The sequence below is a fragment of the Colletotrichum orchidophilum genome, assembly GCF_001831195.1.
Source record: "Colletotrichum orchidophilum strain IMI 309357 chromosome Unknown Scaffold_95.1, whole genome shotgun sequence".
Classification (NCBI taxonomy): domain Eukaryota; kingdom Fungi; phylum Ascomycota; class Sordariomycetes; order Glomerellales; family Glomerellaceae; genus Colletotrichum; species Colletotrichum orchidophilum.
Genome location: NW_019173051.1, coordinates 1 through 19,867, shown reverse-complemented (window position 1 = coordinate 19,867; position 19,867 = coordinate 1). Strand labels below are relative to the sequence as shown.

General features: G+C 30.7%; 1 protein-coding gene across 1 annotated transcript; it reads right to left on the bottom strand.

Moving 5' to 3' along the window:
- Window positions 1-9,709: 9,709 nt before the first annotated feature.
- CORC01_09988 (uncharacterized protein) lies at window positions 9,710-9,874 on the bottom strand (the record flags this gene model as incomplete). The annotated part of the gene is made up of 1 exon (XM_022621617.1): window positions 9,710-9,874. One exon carries the CDS (start codon window positions 9,872-9,874, stop codon window positions 9,710-9,712), a length of 165 nt encoding a protein of 54 aa, XP_022471841.1.
- Window positions 9,875-19,867: the final 9,993 nt, after the last annotated feature.

The following is a 19,867-nucleotide window of genomic DNA, read 5'->3' as shown; positions in this document are numbered from 1 at the left end:
GTCTCTTGTAGCCGAGCCTGAAGCCGGTTCGCGCTCCCCGCTGCCGAGCATCTAGTTTCTTCTCCTCAGGCCGGCATTGTTAAGTGCCCCGATACCGGCCCTGCGGCTTCTTCATTCTTCGGTAAGGAAAGGGGGGGCCGGTTGGCATTCAGATGAGCGAGAGTGAGACGGGGCTACGTCAAACTTGTCATACGATCAAAAAGGAGGGACTCGGTCAGGTCGTTGGTGTGCAACGCATTGAAATGAATGATTGCACTGACGTGTCTAAACATGAGGCGTGCATCTCTAGGTTGATGCTAATGGACACGGATGCTATAGTCAGTCCCGAAGCTAAGCCCCTAGAGTATTTTAAAATATCTATACAAAAAAACATCCTTCAACTCACCCTGTTAGCCAGTAAGGGTGCAATCCACAGTTTATATTTTTCATTTATTAAATAAGTCAATAAAAAGAGTCCTTAAACTCTTCGGAAAGAAGCGGATTTGAACCACTAAATCTATATGAGATACTGTTTAGCAAACAGCTTGCCCTACCTATGGCGACCTTTCCTTTAAAGGTTATTCTCTAAGATTAATATCCCCAGAGAAGAATATCTATAGACAACCCTAGGGCATAGCCTAGGGTGCAGATAATATTATGTGTTACCTAGTACACCCTTTTGACATAGATCACTAATAATTCCATGTATAAATTTCCAAAGTTCGAATGTCATGTCAATATTTACAAAGTTCGATTTTCATTTAGTATATACTCAACATTAACTATATGGAATTTATCCTAGCTGTATCATAACGAATTAATTTAGGTACTACATTAATTTGTAAGGGATATATTAAATTATTTGCAGGATTTCTAGCGTATTAAAATATGTTTCATATATTTGTCCTAAATAAATATTTTAATTTATATTGGTATATGGGTATAAAAAAGGTAAATGTATTTTGGCCCCGCCAAAAACCATTTGCTACAAAGACAAAACTTGACAATCTTGTGCATAATCCCGTCTTAGAAAAATCGCAAAATAAATATCGAACATGCAAGATGATGCAAATTCTTCCGGAGATTCCTAATCATCTAAATTTATATAAACACAGCAATCGTTAAACAAAATAAAATCATGGTAATAAAATCTTTTCATATTGTAATGTATATCTAAGTATAAAAAGGAGCATATTTATTCCTATATCCGAAAAACGATTTGAACGTTGTTAAATATCCATTTAACCGTACCTCCTATCTTCGGATTGTTATATTTAATTTCTTGTTATTAAATATTTTGTAGTTTCAAAAAACTGGCGTATTGTTAAAGCATAGCCTATGGTATTAGGATGATAACCCCAAAATCCCGCGGCTTGTTTTATAGAAGAACAGATAATTATATCTCTTGTATATTTATTCTCAATTTTTAAAGAATAACCTTAAGTTCTACCTAGTTTAGCTTTTCTCATTCGGTTTTTAGTCGCAGCGCTATGCTTAAAACCTAAGCTAGATCTGGCATATTTTAGTATATTATACTCAGGCTTAAGCAAATCCATATAATATTGTTCTTTGTTAACAATATCTTTTTTATCACAATATTCTAAGATTTCTAGATAAAAATCTGAAAATTCGGAATTTAAAATTGCAGAGTATATTAAACTATTACTTACCAATAATTTATTTTGCATAAATTTTTTGGAATAATAATGGCTAAGTCTACTACTTAAGTTGTAAGAGCTTCCTACATAACTTTTATTGGTTATTTTATTTATTCATCTATAAACACCCGTTTTATTTTTGTTCTCTTTTATAATACGACTTTGATCCTCAAGTAAAAACTTGTAAGTTTTTACTGGGTATATTTTTAAGCGATTTTTCTTCATATAAATTAACGATTCTAGTTAAAAAGAGGCAATATCCTCTAAAATGTATGTCTAGTAAGCCAATCACAGAATATTTAGCAAATATCTTACCCTCTCCATCCCGATCTTTCCTATAAAGACTCTTCTCTTGTATTACTAGTATACTTTAAAACAATCGAACTAAGTCGGCATCGAACCGACATCCCTTTTCGTGACAGGAAAAGTCTTTACCAATTAAGCTATTAGTTCAAATATTTACGGTTAGTTGGAATCGAACCAACACACTCTGTTTGGAAGACAGCAATCCTACCATTAAATGATAACCGTTTTTTTTTTATACTATATTCTATATAATATACTTTACTAATAATTCCAGTATATTTAGAATCTATAGTATGTTAGCTATAAATATTAACTTTCTTTTCAATTTACACTACTTCAATCTATTTGGCTTAATGTTCTAGAATGTATTATTGTATAAGATCTTTTATAATTAGCTGGATCTAAAAGTTTATCGTTTTGGACTTTACGTATATTTAGTGATTCTACAGTTTTCTCTACATACTCTACTACATCAGGAGAGTTATTATAAGTTATGTCAGATGGTTTACGTGCTAATGGTAGAGAGACTGATACAGGTATATGTTTATTAGCTGGTCCTTTCAGTTGAAATTCGTTACCTAAATATCCTGGTGCAACTCATCCATTACTAAGATCATATTTTACCTGACGAACTCTACCAGTAGGCGATACTTGTTGTATTTTTATTATCGAATTTAGTGTTCAATTTCTAACGTAATTTGGTACTATCTGAGTATAATACACATAAGCATGCGATATCATTTTAAGCTCTCCATTTTCTAAATATTTCTGATTTAGTACAACAATTTCAGTATTAGGGGGATATGTAATATTTTGATCGTATTTAGTATAAATAGGTATCATATGATTTTTGGCAAAAGGAAAGATAGCAAAATCCTGCTGGGAATTAAACCCATCAAGATTAAAGTAAAAGTTTTTATAGGGAATAGGATACATCTGATTAGGGCAAGGACTTATAAAAACAAAAAACTTATCAGACTCACCAAAAAACTTTAAATCATGTAGATGTCAAATAAGTGTAAGTTCTTCTCTATTAAATTTTATATTTTCGTAAATTAGAGACTGGTGAATCTGGTTAGCAGTTAAAGCTTTCGCCACATCCAACATATTTTCATCCTTAAGTGTTGATCTACGATTTGCAGGTTTGGGGGGCCCAAAATAATTTACCCATTGTGAAAGAAGAGTATCCTCTCCGCTTCTAGATAAGAGAATATCATCCTGACTACCCTCATTCAGTGAAAGCACGGGCATATAATAACAATGGAATTTCACAAATAAAGAATATAAATCATCTAAAGAAAAAGAAAAAATTTTCTTTATGTTACCTTTTAATTTGATTTCTAAATTAGAATGATTAATTATTTCAACATCAAAAATATCGAAAAATACTATTTGAAATATTGAAATATTTAATACACTAACAACGTTTTCTCCTCCGGGGAAAATAATCGGGATAAATAAAATTAAAAAAAGACGCAATACTTTTGAAGAAGCTCATAATAAAATGAAACTTTTTAGGTTTATTTTACCTTTATTATATTTTATTATTCGTCTAATAATATAAAGAAAAAAAATAACAGCATAAAAACTAAATTTAAGTCAGAGATATTCTCCCGGGAACAATCCGGAAATTTTTGGCAATTGTAAAAAAAGAAAACCTAAGAAGAAAAGCGTAACAATATGGTAAACTAGAAAAAAACACTTCGAAACATTCTCCTTTTTTTGAGCTTTAATAAACTGGTCTTGCAACATCATATATATAAAAAAGAGTATAAAACATAATAGAAGTTTATCAGAATAAAATATTAGATATTGAGCCAAACTAGTTTCTATTATAGTAATATAAATAAAAAATAATATATTGCATTGTGATACTGCTATATACAATTTTCAGCAAAGTCGCATAAATCAAACCTTGCCGCCTCTAAAACGGTAAAGATGAAGATCAGGATTAAGTGTTAATAATGATAAAATATCAACAAATAAATCTTTTCAAAAAATCTTTATATTAGTATAACTTCTTAAAAGAAAGATACAGCAAAATCTCCCTAACAGTCAAAAGAAAATTAAAACATAATTAGTATGACCAGACTCTGAGAGTAATGATTTAAAATTATGAATTATATTCTTTTTAATTCTATCTCATTTTTTTTTTATTCCATTTCATTTTTTTTTTATTCCATCCAATTTTTTTTTAATTCCATCCAGTTTTTTTTTAATTGCATCCAATTTTTTTTTGATTGAAAAAAGAAGATTCGATAATCTTAATTTAAAAGCATATAAATTAAGTTTGAAAATAGTAGGTATACTATTAAGGTAATTAATAATTTTTTCTAGTCTACACACGAAGCATTTTGTCATATTCGATATTTTTATCATATTCGCCATTTTTATCATTATCTTCGTTATAATTGTATACGTTAGGAACCCCAGTAATATATTGATACATATAAAAAAAGTCAGACTACATCAACGAAATGTCAATAAAGAATTCCACCTTCAAAACCCAAATGATGGTTGTCAGTTAAGTGATAAGCGTAAATTCTTCATAGCCCTACTCCCAAAAATAATGTACCAATTATAACATGGAACCCATGAAAACCTGTCGCGAAATAAAAACAAGTACCAAACGCACCATCACTTATTGTGAATGATGAAACTGAATACTCTACACCTTGAAAAGCTGTAAAAACTAAGGCTAATAATACAGTAGCAATCGCACCGTATAAAGCTCCTCTTCTCTCTCCTTGTATTAAAGCATGATGGCTATAAGTAATTGTAGCCCCACTAGATAATAATATAACGGTATTAAGTAATGGTAACTCAAAAGGATTTATTGGGTCTATACCCATAGGTGGTCATTGTGCTCCTAATTCAACTGTAGGTGTTAGTGAGCTATGGAAGAATGCTCAAAATATTGCTACAAAGAATAATCCTTCAGAAACTATAAAAAGAATAACACCTAAGTTAAGACCTTTTTGCACTGCTAATGTATGGTTTCCTAAAAATGTTCCCTCAGTTATTATATCTCTAAATCACAAAGTCATAGAGCTTATTACCAAAAAAAGGCCTACATAAAATATAACATACGCATTAGTAAAATTATGCATAGCTAATGCAGAATTTAGAGTTAATATTAATAAACTCATACTAGTATACAGAGGCCAGGGTGAAGGTGATACCAGGTGGAACGGGTGGTCTTGAAATTGACTTCTAGACAGGTTTGTCATTTTTATATGTATTTTTATCGATTTACTCGGACTAGCTAGGCTGAAATATATGTCCATTATTTCAAGAGAAGCCCTTAAGGGGAATCGAACCTCTATCATAATATTAACAGTATTATGCTCTACCGTTGAGCTATAAAGGCTTCGAATGTTTAGGAGACAAGAGATTCGAACTCTTAAAGCAGAAAATTGCTATTGAGTTTACAGCTCAACCCTTCTTGCCAATAAAGGAACTCTCCTTTATATTGGGCTGCGATAAGCAGCACCTAATATATAATATTTTTTAGGTGTATAAACCCCGTGCAACTTCCACTACACGAACCATATTTCGACTTAACACTAATCAGAGTCACGCATACGAAGAATTCCATTATAATATTTTAATCCAATTTATAAAAGAGATTATAACAAAATAGCAAACTTATTGCGTAAGCTCCTTTCAGCATGCGACGAGTGGTTAGTACCAATCCGAGATTAAATTCACCGTGACATGGTGATTCACGATTACTAGTAATTACTTATTCATATAGTCGAATTTCAGACTACAATCCTTGTATAATTTATATCCTCTTTTTTGAGATTAGCTAAAATTCGCATTTTCGCATCTCTTTGTTAAGGACTACGTGGCACGTCTATAGCCCACAACATAAGGGCCATGATGACTTGTCTTTTTCCTTTTTATCTTTTCCGCTATAAAGAAAGATTGCTTTATAAAACTTTCTATAAATAAAGCAAAGGATTCCGTTAATTCCATGGAAGAACCACAGTTTCACAACATTAACTGAAAACAGCCGTGCAACTCCTGTATCTATTGCTAAATATTCAAGTTGTGGTAAGGTTTTTCGTGGATCATCGAATTAAATAACATACTTCACTACTGGTGTCAGAAACGGTCTAGTGATTTCAGTTCCTGCGTTGCCACATTACTCTTGAGGTGAAATGCTTTCATTTTCATTTATAGACTAATTTTGCGAAAACTCCACTCTCCTATAGTAGTACCTATAGTGGGACTCTTTCAACATTCGTAACGAATGTTGAGTATTCCTGAGCTGGATTCGCTACTAGCCCATGGCATTCATCATTGTCTGCAAAGACTACTAGGGTGTCAAATCCTGTTCGTGTTCTATGCCTTCGTCCTCCAACGTCAGTTATTACATAAAAGACAGCTTTCGCCTTTATCAGTCCCCTTGGTATCACAGAATATAATCTCTCCACCTCAAGTACGGTCTTCTCACATAAAACTCTAGTCAAATACTCCTTTTAGTTAAGGTATTTTGACCGTCTGGGTACCCTTTAAACCTATTTAATATGAATAATGCTCGTCTCTTACGTATTACCGCGACTGCTGGCACGTAATTGGTCAAGACTAGTATACATATTATCATTATTAATACGTACTTAAAACTTTATTTCTGTAGATAACAATTCTGTTTCGTTTCCCCAAATTGCCAGTTCAGCCGTTAGGCCATTGACCAAAATTCCCCACTGCTGTACTAATTTTGCATTGGGCTTTTTTCAGACCCAATGTGACCGATCAACCTTTCAGTTACGGTTACGAGATTTTAAAGCTAGTGAAGACATCACCTTTACTACTACCTCTCTCGACGATATTAATCTTCTTCCTAAAGCGGCTTTTGCCTTTATTATTATGTGGTATTTTATCCCTCACTTTAAGGTAGTGAAAATATCATATACTCACCTGTACACCACTTATTAATTAAATTATTCATTATATTAATCGTACGATTAGCATGTGTCAAGCATTTGGACAGCATTCATTCAGAGCCATCACCAAACTCATCTATATTTTTTTTCTTGATGTCAAATACATCACTAATAAATCCAAAGCAGTTTAGGATAAGAAAACGCTCCATTAATACCTCATGTTAAGTAAAAACTATATTCATAGCGACGACTTCGACTTCGTCATCGCGCTTACCTAACATATGGTTATAAATATATTTTTCTAGTACTTACCAAAACACGTGCACTAGCACACTCGCACACTCGCACACTCGCCCTTATCTTACACATTTATAAGCGGACTGTCTTGGGATGTACTTAAGGTATACATTTAAGTGTTGTTCTAAACAAATTTTATGCCTTTTTCTAATTATTGTTATCAAAAAACTACTACAATTTTAAACCTATTACACCATATTTAATTTGATATAAATTATACTTGGTATTTAATTTGTAGGCTACGCCTGGTTGTAAATCTCCCCCCCCTTCGACTGTACCTAGAAATTAATATCTTATTTAATTTGATGCCAAATACATCACATGCAAGATAATACAAAAAACTTTAAATATCGGCTTAATTGTTCGCAAATGGCTTGGTGGCTGGCCGAAGGCCAGTCAGTCAGCCACACTACCCTCAATTTAGGTATATATATATACATGCACATATATTTAGAATTCTTTATTCACTCTAGAATAATGTACTCTAGAATAATTTACTCTACCTAAAAACCATGAATTAGGTATTATAAAAAATAGAAGAAGTAAAATATTTCATTAAAGGCTATATTCTAAAACCCCGCCGGCGGTTTAATGTAATACTTCATTAAAAGCTAGATTTTGGAATTCATGGTTTAAATGAAATAGTTCAGCGAAAACTATATTTTAGAATTTATAGTTTAAATGTACTAGTACCCCCTCCCCTACGAAAACTGTATCTTATACTTCAGGATTTAAACATACTAGTACCGCGAAAACTGTATTTTTATGTTCATTTAAATGAACTAGTTTCGTTAAAACTGTATTTTTAAGTTCAATTAAATGAACTAGTTGCGCGAAAACTTTATAAATAATGTGCTTCGAAGACTTTATAAATTCCGCCAATGAATATCTTTTTGAGTATTCATTGCTTCTTATGAATAAAAAACCTTTAACTAACACTATTCTTTATTATTTTCTCTACAAATTACCTTTATTTTTATTATGATAATTATCAGTTATCTATATACTAACTAAAGGGAGAACTTTTCAATTTTCATCACTAAATTAGAATTAGTATTTATATACCCACCTTTTATTATGTGGGTAATGATCGCTCTATTTTTTTATTATTATATTATCCATATCTTTATATCAAAAGTACTCAAAATTCTCTATAGATCATTTTCGGTATACTTCTTGCCTCCTCTCCGTATGCGGCTGCCTAGAATTCCACTCGATCTTAGTAACTTAAACGACAATTTCAGGATAATCACTCAGGAGGAAAGTAAATAGAGTATTTAGTACGCATAGTAGAATTTCACCAGATTTACCGGGTAATCTAAAAGCATTTTGTCTGGGACAATTTCTACGCATTCAATTCCCAAGCTAATGTCTATAAACGAAACGTTTATAGCTTTTCCAAAAATAATTCAAAGAAATATCCCTGTATAAAATCAAAAATTAGTATCCACTCTGATGAACAAGTTTGTCATATTGATCGTATTACGGGTAAGAAAATAGGTAATTTTTCTTTCCCTGTCACATCGGACTTGAACCCAGAATATGACTAGTAAAGTCTAGATAGCCAATATGATTATTAGTATTTAAGGTAGCCTAAGACTCTTTTTTACCCTTAAGATAATACCCATACCTTCCTCGTTAGATTGCAAATTTATATAGCTAGATGGCTGGCTACGCAGTACGCAGCGGACAAACTACTAAATTTGAATTTTATACCATGAAGCTTCGAATTAATGTAAATCTAATCCGTCTTTTATATAACCGCTAGTTAAAACTACAAATACTTGAGCTTGTATAAATGCGATACCTAATTCTAAACCAGAGAAAGCAATTATAAAAGCTAAAGGTACTAATCCTAAGAAGAAGAATATGAAACCTGAAGTCATAATATTGTAAGTAAATCCTGCTAATATATGTAATAACATGTGACCTGATAATATATTAGCTGCTAATCTAAGCCCTAAAGAAATATTTCTAGCTAAGTATGAAATAAATTCTATTAACACTAATAAAGGTAATAAAGCTAAAGGACAACCAGCTGGTACCAATAATGAAAAGAATTTTAAACCATGTTTTTGGAATCCCAATATAGTTGCACCTAAAACAATAGTGAAACTAAGAGCAAATGTTAAAACAAAATGACTAGTTGATGCGAAACTGTAAGGTACCATACCTATTAAATTATTTATTAATATAAATATAAATAAAGTGTAAATAAAAGGGAAATAAACTTGACCGCTTCTTGCATTTATTTGATTTACAACTATACCGTGTATAGTTGCATATAATGATTCTTGACTAATTGATCAGTTATTACTAACTAATTTATTATTATTTATACTTAATACACTTAAAATTAATGTGAAAAATAATCCAATTGTTAAATATAATCCAATGTTAGTCATAGATATATGTAAATCACTTAATATAGGTAAATCTATACTTAATAAATCTCTTATTTCAAATTGAGTTAAAGGGCTAGAAATTTCTTGATCGAAATTGTTTAAACTTAAAGTATTCATAGTATACTCTAAGCTTTTTATATAGGCCTACAAAAATCGAAATATCTATAATTTATTATACTCCAAATTTATCTAATAATGTTGAGATAAAAAGACGAGATACAAATAAACTAACTATTCTTGGTAATACGTATTTAGAAAATACGTAAGTAAGTAATACAATTATAGCAAAAGCAAAAGTTACTTCGTTAATAAAATAAAATGGTACTAATTGAGGCATTTTTATAGAATTTTGTAGTTAAAGACTTATAAATTAGTGACTTACTCACTGCAGTATTAAGGTTTTATATAAAACTCGAAGAAAGATAAAGAGGGTCGCAACAGCTGCTTCCTATCCCGAAGATAGTAAGACTATATTGTTAGCTAGTCACCTGACAGTGTAAACTAGCTAGGATAAATACAGAACTAATTAAAACTCAACCTTCTCGGTTAAATCGGTTAATCACTAATAAATCTAATATAATCACCACTAATTCTAGTCAGCGAGGCTTTCCTTTAATACTAAGAAATGGAGTGGAAAAATATGAAATTCAAAAATAAAAAAAGTTGTGTGACGTAGTCCGCTGTCGAAGCTAGTCTGCCTAAAAAGACTAATTATTTAGTAATAAAGAATATATATAGAAAACAAATTAACTAAATAAATTGCTAAAAACTTCAGCAATATTATCTAAAATACCACCACACAATACGAAGAAACTTAATGATAATTCCATTATTTTAGAACTTCTAGAAGAAGAATCAGGGCCATTACCATCAAACCCGCTACTTGATGGGCCACTAGGTCCACTTGAAAACCCCCCTGGACCACCTTTCCCGTTGTTATCATCATCAGAATCGGATTTACGTTGCCGTTTAGGATTTGGATTATCATCCTCATCATCTAATCCTCTCTTGGAATTCTGAGTTTGATGAAATTCTTCAACGAATTTTTCTAACTTAACCGCCTCTGCCTCTTCCTCCTCTTCCGCGTTGACAAATTGGTCCTCTAAATAATTCTCTATTTGATCTAACGCTTCTTTATCGGAATCCGTTGTATCAAAGAAAGCAGGATATTCAGCCTTAACTCTATCTAAAGCATCCTGATCCCCTTTTTTGGCTGCACTTATATCATCTAAATCATCCATTACATTCTCTGCACCATGTGGATTGTCCCGTAAACTAGTTTTTTTATCTTCCGGATCATCATTCACAGTTTTTTTATTACCATCCTCGGGATCCTCATCTGAACCATTAGCTGAAGAACCTTCGCTCTCAGGCTTATTAGGAGATTTAGTACTATCGTCTCCATTAAATAACAATAAAGATGGGAAGAATAAATATGGAAAGAATAAATTAAGAATATTCTTTATGTAACTAACAACCATGTAAAATGTAAATAAAGCAATTATATATAAAGTTCCTATATCTTTAGCGTTCGTAAATAAAAATCATCTCTCTAGCCCAATGCTTATCGAGGATGTTATTTTCTGTTCATTATATTTAAACAAAAATTTGGTCACTAATTGCTTTTAAAGCAATTAACGTAGATTACTTCAGAATTTATCTTTTCAAGAATAACCTTGAAATATAAATCTAAGTAAATGGTAATAATATTTTTTCAGAATGTATTTTAAACAAGATCATGGAGGAATCGAACCTCTTACTTAAGATTTGCAGTCAAAGTGTAGACCATCTACTTCATAATCTGGGTATTTTTATTTTATTGAAGCCGCGACAACAATTACGTAGACCGCAACAGCTATAAGTTGTTTAAATTTAAAGTATACCAGTTACCTGCAGGTTGCAGGTAACTGCTTCTTTGTGCCATGATACCATATAAAATATACAAGTTTATTAGAAACTATAAATTAAATTAGCAACAGAATAGTGTAAACTATCTAATATTAAAGAAGGGTATATTCCAAGTATAACAGTAAATAAAACTAGTATAAACAATAGTGTGAATTCTCTTTTTGTTGTGTCAAATATATTTTCTTCAAAAAATTTCGTGAAAGAACCTCCAAATGTAATTCTATTAAACATATAAATAGTATATGCAGCAGAGAATACTATAGATGTAGAACCTAATACACCTAATAATGGTAATTTTTCTACCATACCATAAAGAGACATAAATTCTCCTATAAAATTTAATGTTAAAGGAGCTCCACAATTTCCTAAAGATAATATAAAGAACAATATAGAGAATAAAGGCATAAGTTGAGCTATACCTCTGTATAGATAGATCATTCTAGTACCTGATCTATCGTATAATATTCCTCCAGCACATATAAATAAACCACTAGATACAAATCCGTGAGCTAAACCTAAAGCAATACTTCCTTCAATTCCTTGAATTGTATTACTAAATGCACCTATTAAATATACAGCAGCGTGAGATACAGAACTATATGCAATTAATTCTTTAACATCTACAGTTCTTAATGTACTAAAACTTGCGTATATTATAGTGATAACACCTATAGTATATACTATAAAAGTCAGATCTAATGTAGCTTTTGGTAATACAGGTAAAATTAATCTAAATATACCGTATAAACTTAATTTTAAAACAATACCAGCTAGTATAATACTTCCACCTAAAGGTGATTCAACATGAGCTTTTAATAATCAATTATTTAAAAATATTACAGGTGTTTTTACAGCGAATGCTATAAAGATAGCACCAAATAATATAATTTGAGTAGTATAATCAAAATTTGTTTTAAATAACGCATCAAAATCTGTTGTACCCATTATAGAATACATAGCTAAAATAGCTAATAATAAGAATAAAGATCCTCATACTGTATATAAGAAGAAGTAATAACTTGCTCTTACTTTATTACTAGATCCAAATAAACCTATTAATAAAAATAAAGGAGGTAAAATACTTTCGAAAAAGATATAGAATAATAATATATCTGCAACTAAGAAACATCCTAATAATAATGTTTCTAACAATAATATAGTATTTAAATAAAATTTCACATTTTCTTTTATAGAGTTTCAATTCGATAATAAAGCAATAGGCATTATTATAGTTGTTAATAGCACAAAATAGATAGAAATTCCATCTACACCTAAATAAATATCAAATAATTGTACATTATAATGTTCTTGTACAAATTGGAATTGATTTGTACTTGAATTAAAAAATATATAAACGATAAAAGATAAAATCATATTAACGCTAGAAGTTACTAATGCTATTTGTTTGTAAAATGTTACATTTTCGACATTAGAGTTAGGGCCTTCATAAGAAGTAAAACTAGATATAATAAATATACCTATAATTGGAATAATAAGTAAAAGGGATAATAACATCACTCTTTATAGTAATTTTTAACAAAGTCTTAATTTGTATCATAATAGGAAATTATGATGTATTCGGCTCCGATCAGTAAAAGGCTAATAGCGGAGTACCTAATCAATATATTCGTGAATGAAAGATATTTATTTTGAAACTTTGTCTAAGGGGCTATATTCTTATACAATTAAGGCTAGAAATAGTTAATTGCCACCGTCCGAATCCTGAATATCTGGCATTTCAGTTACTTGTTTTTCTAGTACATAATCTAAAGGTGATTGTTTATTGTCTTTTGCTTCATCTGAAGAAGATGATAATGGACGTTTAGTAGTTTCATATTCGCTACTTTCCCACCGAGTTTCCCTATGACTATCTGAATTAGATGACTCATTCTGGTCATCCTTTTCAGATAATGTATCATCGTTTAACTTACCCTGAAATGCAGCTTTAGATGACCCTATTTATATAAGCTGCATATTTGTCCATAGACTCCTGAGCACTCTCAGAACTTTTACTCAATAACTCATATTTAGTAGGCTATTTAGGTACATTATTCTTAAATTCATTATTAATAGTTTCTCTACTATCATCTTTAACAATACGAGGTTCAGGTAGATTAAGATTACGACTAGTAGAAAATAAAGCTGAGTTGCTTTTTCGAATAAAATTCTTCTTCGTGTGAGGTAAACTGACTATTTTTGGTGAAATTAAACATGACAAACTTAAAGTATTCATATTATACTCTAAGTTTTTTATATAAGCCTAGCAAAATCGAAATATCTATAGTTTATCTATACCTTTATGTTTATTAGAAAAATATCCAACACATATAGAGTACAAGGTAATAATATAATAAAGGAAAATAATAAAGGTAATAATACTGTTCAACAGAATGACATTAATTGGTCAAAACGTATTCTAGGGAATGAAGCTCTAACTCATATAAAAATGAAAACTAAAAGAGAACTTTTTGCACCTAAAATAAGACTAGAGAATAAACCACTTTCAGCAAAAGCACTAACAAAATTTTTCATGTTATTATATTCAGCAGATAATACTCAATCTATATCAAATACATAAGCACCTAAATTATTTAGTAAGTTAAATCAGTATAATAGATTGAATCCTGCTAAATAACCACCTAAAAATAGTATACTTGTTAATATACACATTAATAAAATACTACCATATTCAGCTAAGAAGAAGAAGACAAATACAACCGCAGCGTGTTCTGTCATAAACCCACTAACTAATTCAGATTCAGCTTCAGCTAAATCAAATGGAGCTCTATTAGTTTCTGCTACAGAACCTATAAAGAATATTAAGAAAATTGGGAATATAGGTAATACAAGTCATACTGCTTTTTGAGCTTGTATGTTAATATTTAAATTAAGACTACTAGTAATCATGATGATTAAAAGTATAGCTGAACTTAAAACTAATTCATAGCTAATTAATTGAGCTGTACTTCTAAGAGAACCTAAAAAAGCATATTTACTATTAGCACTTCATCCCGCTAATAAAATACCGTAAGTAGCTAAAGATGAAACAGCTAACATATATAATATACCTAATTCTAAATCATTTAAAGTTAAACCTGGTCCATATGGTACTACTCCATAACCTAATAAGGCGAAAGCTAAAGTAACTACAGGACCTAAGAAGAATAATATAGTATTAGCTTGTGTAGGTGCAACATATTCTTTTAAAATTAATTTTAAAGCATCGGCAAAAGCTTGTAATAATCCATAATATCCTACAGCATTTGGTCCTAATCTTCTTTGCATACTTGCCATAGTTTTTCTTTCGGCAACAGTTACATAAGCTACTGCTAATAAAGCAGGCAACATTAATATAACTACTTCTAATACAGATAAAAGAGTTGAAGTATAATACATTTATTTATAAAGATTAAGGATTTTGTTTTATAAATACTAAATAATCAAATTTAGTCGCCTTGTCATAAGACTGACAAGTATATTCCGTTACAAAGTACGAAGTCAGGACTTCGTCTCGCTATAAATTCGATTAAAGTATGATAAAAATAAAAAACCAGTAAAAAAATATACCTATAATTAGGTGTTATTCAGAGCTTAGCTCTGAATTATCTCATTTCAGATTCGAACTAAAATCAGAATATTAGAAGTATTCGGCTCTACCATTGAGCTAATGAGACTTATTAGCTTTCACTTAACGGCTCAGAACTTTCGCACAAAGGATCTAGAAAAGATCAACCCTAGAATTAACCTATGTGAGGGATTTACACCGGAATCTACTTAATTAGTAGCCCAACTCCTACTATACCTTTAGGGGGGATTTTCTCCAACGTCTAAGAATTAACAGATCTACACTAGAATTAACCTATATGGGGGATTTATACCGGAATTTACTTAATTAGAAGATGCACTTCTACTATACCTCTTGGGACATTTAGGTACTATAATATGTGTTTATTTATTTTATCGGTGACCACCTACATATATATTCTTAAGAACACTAGTACGATGCACTAATTTCGAGCTGCTTTATCTAAATATTTAGATAATTCGTCATTATTTATATAGTATATATTATATAAGCTAAGTTACTTCTAGTCCCCACCCTACCACCTTAACTAGAGGTCACAATTATCCAATTTAAGCAAAATATTAACTAACAATCTTGCTCCTCACTTTAGCTCAACGCTCTTGTTGCGTGCGACATTGTCGCGCAATCGCTTTATACCGGACTGCTGGTACCCTATAAACCTCTATTTAAGAAAATCCATAGCAGTTATGTTTTAAAGCGCCCTAGTAGATACTATTGTAAGTATTAATATTATAAACTACAGCTACTTTGTAAAGGAAGACTTACAAAGGCATGAGGTTTAGGAGGACTACTTAATGCTCATTCTAAGCTAGGGTAACTTCTATTTAAAAGAGCTTGTAAAGTATCCGTGTAATATTGTACAGATAATCAAGGATTTCTGTTGGCAACTTTTCCTTCTACTAATTGTTTGTATACTACATATAAGAATAATCATGCAGCTACCACACTTATAATAGATCCAAAACTACTAATTAGATTTCAACCTGCAAAAGCGTCAGGGTAATCACTAATACGTCTCGGCATTCCTTGTAATCCTAAGAAATGTTGTGGGAAGAATGTTAAATTAACTCCTATAAATAAAACTCAGAATTGAATTTTAGCTAATACGATGTTATAATTTAATCCTAATATTTTAGGTATTCAGTAGTATCATCCACTAAACATTGCAAAAACAGCACCCATACTTAAAACATAATGGAAATGAGCAACTACATAGTATGTATCGTGGAATGCTATATCAAGTGAAGCATTAGCTAAAACAACTCCACTTAATCCTCCTATTGTAAACATAAATACAAATCCTAAAGCAAATAGCATAGAAGGTGTTAATTTTATAGATCCTCCATAGGATGTAGCTAATCATGAAAATATTTTAATTCCAGTAGGAACTGCAATAATTAATGTAGCAGCTGTAAAATATGCTCTAGTGTCTACATCTAAACCTACTGTATACATATGATGAGATCAAACTATGAATCCTAATATACCAATAGACATCATAGCATAAACCATTCCTATATATCCAAAGATGCTTTTATTGGAGCTAGCTGAAATAGTTGTACTTATTATACCAAAACCAGGTATAATTAAGATATAAACTTCAGGGTGACCAAAAAATCAGAATAAATGTTGATATAGTATAGGATCACCTCCTCCTGCTGTTTCAAAAAAGGATGTATTAAAATTTCTATCTGTTAAAACCATTGTAATACCTCCAGCTAAAACAGGTAAAGATAATAATAATAATACAGCTGTTATAACTACAGCTCATCCAAATAAAGCTAGTTTGTGTAATCTTATACCAGGTGTTCTCATATTTACAACTGTAGTTATAAAATTAATAGCCCCTAATAAACTACTTACCCCTGATAAATGTAATGCAAATATTGCTAAATCTACACTAGGTCCACTATGACTTTGTAATCCGGATAAAGGAGGGTATAATGTTCATCCTGTTCCTGCTCCACCTTCTATACAAGCTGAGAAGACTAATAGTATTAAACTAGGTGGTAATAATCAGAAACTTATATTATTTAGTCTTGGAAAGGCCATGTCGGGACCTCCTACCATTAAAGGCATTAAGAAGTTACCAAAACCTCCAATTAATGCAGGCATAACCATAAAGAAAATCATCAATATAGCATGTGCTGTTATTATACTGTTATATAATTGATTATCTGAAATATATTGAACACCTGGTCCACTTAATTCTAATCTTATTAATACAGAGAAAGCTGTACCTAATAACCCAGAAAATAAAGCAAAAATTAAATATAAAGTTCCTATGTCTTTAGCGTTCGTTGATAAAAATCATCTCTCTAGCCCCATGCTTATCGAGGATGTTAATTTCTGTTGCTCCCCTTCTTCTTTAAACAAAAATTTGGTCACTAATTGCTTTTAAAGCAATTAACGTAGATTCTTTCAGAATTTATCTTTTCAAGAATAACCTTGATATATAAACCAAAGTAAATGGTAGTCAAATTTTTTCAGAATGTATTTGAACTAAGATCATGGAGGAATCGAACCTCTTACTTAAGATTTGCAGTCAAAGTGTAGACCATCTACTTCACAATCTTTACTTTCTTTTTAAAAAGAAATAAATTTATTCATCAAACATTCAATTAGCTTCCGACATAATTTCCTCTTCATGCATAGAGTATGTTTCAAAATTTTCTGATTCTTGAAACATTCAATTAGCTTCTGACATAATATCTTCTCATTCAAATTGTATACGGTTATCTCCTTCTGATTCTTGAAACATTCAATTACAATCTTGCATTATTTGCTCAGGAGAATCCGAATACATTCTTGAAACTTCCGCGAAGAAACCTAAAAAATCTGATGAAGTATTTGAATGTAAATCTCTTAATTTATCAAAATAACTCAATACATCTGATTTGTATACATGATATTCACCACAACAAGTGCAATATTTCACGAAATAATCGATGTGCCATACTATAATAAAAGCTAACTCAACCTGAGCCTGAAATAGTATTAAAGATATCTATGCCATGATTCGCCGTAACTAAAGTACGAAAATCCACATAATTCAACATTAAAGCCCCATTTCCTTCTTTTCCTACATGACACCTTAAATTTTCGATAACACTTAATCTTACTGCTATCTCATCCTTGGTAACTACAGCATTATCTCAAGGTAATACTGTAACATCTCTAGAAAAATTTGATCATTCAGATAAAGCCGTGCTAAATTTATTATCTTCTAAATGATGATAACATTCAATTTTTAGTTTATCAAGCATATCACTCGAAAAAGTAAGTCCTGGTACGTCTAAATTACAAATCATACTATTATTAACGAAAAAAGAAAATAAACCTTCTTTTATACACTAAGTCAAAACTTTGGAATGTATATAAGGGCGATCGATCAATCTCAAAAGATAAACAAATACAATATATAAGTAAAGATCAAATTAAGCTAAGATATAATAATAAAATATTAATTAAATATATAGATTTAATTAAAAGGAAAAGAACTACTAGATTTAGTAGTAGCTATATATTTTGCAGTATTTTCTATTAAACTTACAGAAGGTACTATAACTAAGAAATATGAGAAATATAAAACTGTAGAGATTTGACCCAATTCTATAAATGGTGATTCAACATGTTTAGCCCCTAATTGCATTAGTATTAAGAAATTTGCAACGAATACATAGAAGAATGCTTTACTTAAAGGTCTAAATTGGTAACCTTTTGATTCTCCTAAATCTGTATAAGGTAATGTTAATATAATTAATATAGCACTAAACATAGCAAGAACACCTAATAATTTATTAGGGATAGATCTTAATATAGCGTAGAAAGGTAAAAGGTATCATTCTGGAACTATAGCCGCTGGAGTTTGCATAGGGTTAGCCATTATATAATTATCGCTATCTCCTAACACGTTAGGCATGAAGAATACAAATAGACTTAATCCGAATACAAACATAAATATAGTTATTAAATCTTTAAATAAGTAGTAAGGAGCAAAAGGTATTCTATCGTAGTTACCTGAAACACCTAAAGGGTTACTTGACCCTACTGTGTCATGAAGAGCTATTAAGTGCATTAAAACTAATGCAGCTAAAACAAAAGGTAATACAAAGTGTAAAGCGAAAAATCTGTTTAAAGTTGCGTTATTAACAGAGAAACCACCTCAAACGAATTCAACTATATCTTGTCCAATTCATGGAATAGCACTTATAAGGTTAGTAATAACTGTTGCACCTCATAATGACATTTGCCCATAAGGTAAAACATAACCCAGGAAACCTATACCCATCATAGCCACAAGTATTATAGCACCTATAACTCAAACTAATGTTCTTGGAGCTCTATATGAACCGTAGTACATACCTCTTCCTACATGTAAGTACACTAAGAAGAAAAAAGCAGAAGCTGTGTTACTATGTAAATAACGTATTAATCACCCATTATTTACGTCACGCATTATATGTTCTACAGAATTAAATGCTTCGGCAATACTAGGGTTATAATGCATTGCTAAAGTTACACCTGTAACTATTTGTATACCTAAACAAACTGCAAGTAAAGAACCGAAATTTCAAAGATAGCTAATATTAGTAGGTTGTGATGTATCTATAAGATACGAATTAGCTAGTTTTAATAAAGGATGACTTTTTAAAATTCTCATATTAGATTAATTGTCAATTTTTTTTTATATTTATTTACAGGGCTGTTTTCGCCCGACTTCGTAGGCTAATTCATAAATTAATATAGTATGAAAATATATTTAGAGTAAAATATTAATTGAAATATTGTTCACGAAATTTTGTTTATCGTAGTGCCCAAATAAATATTTAGAAT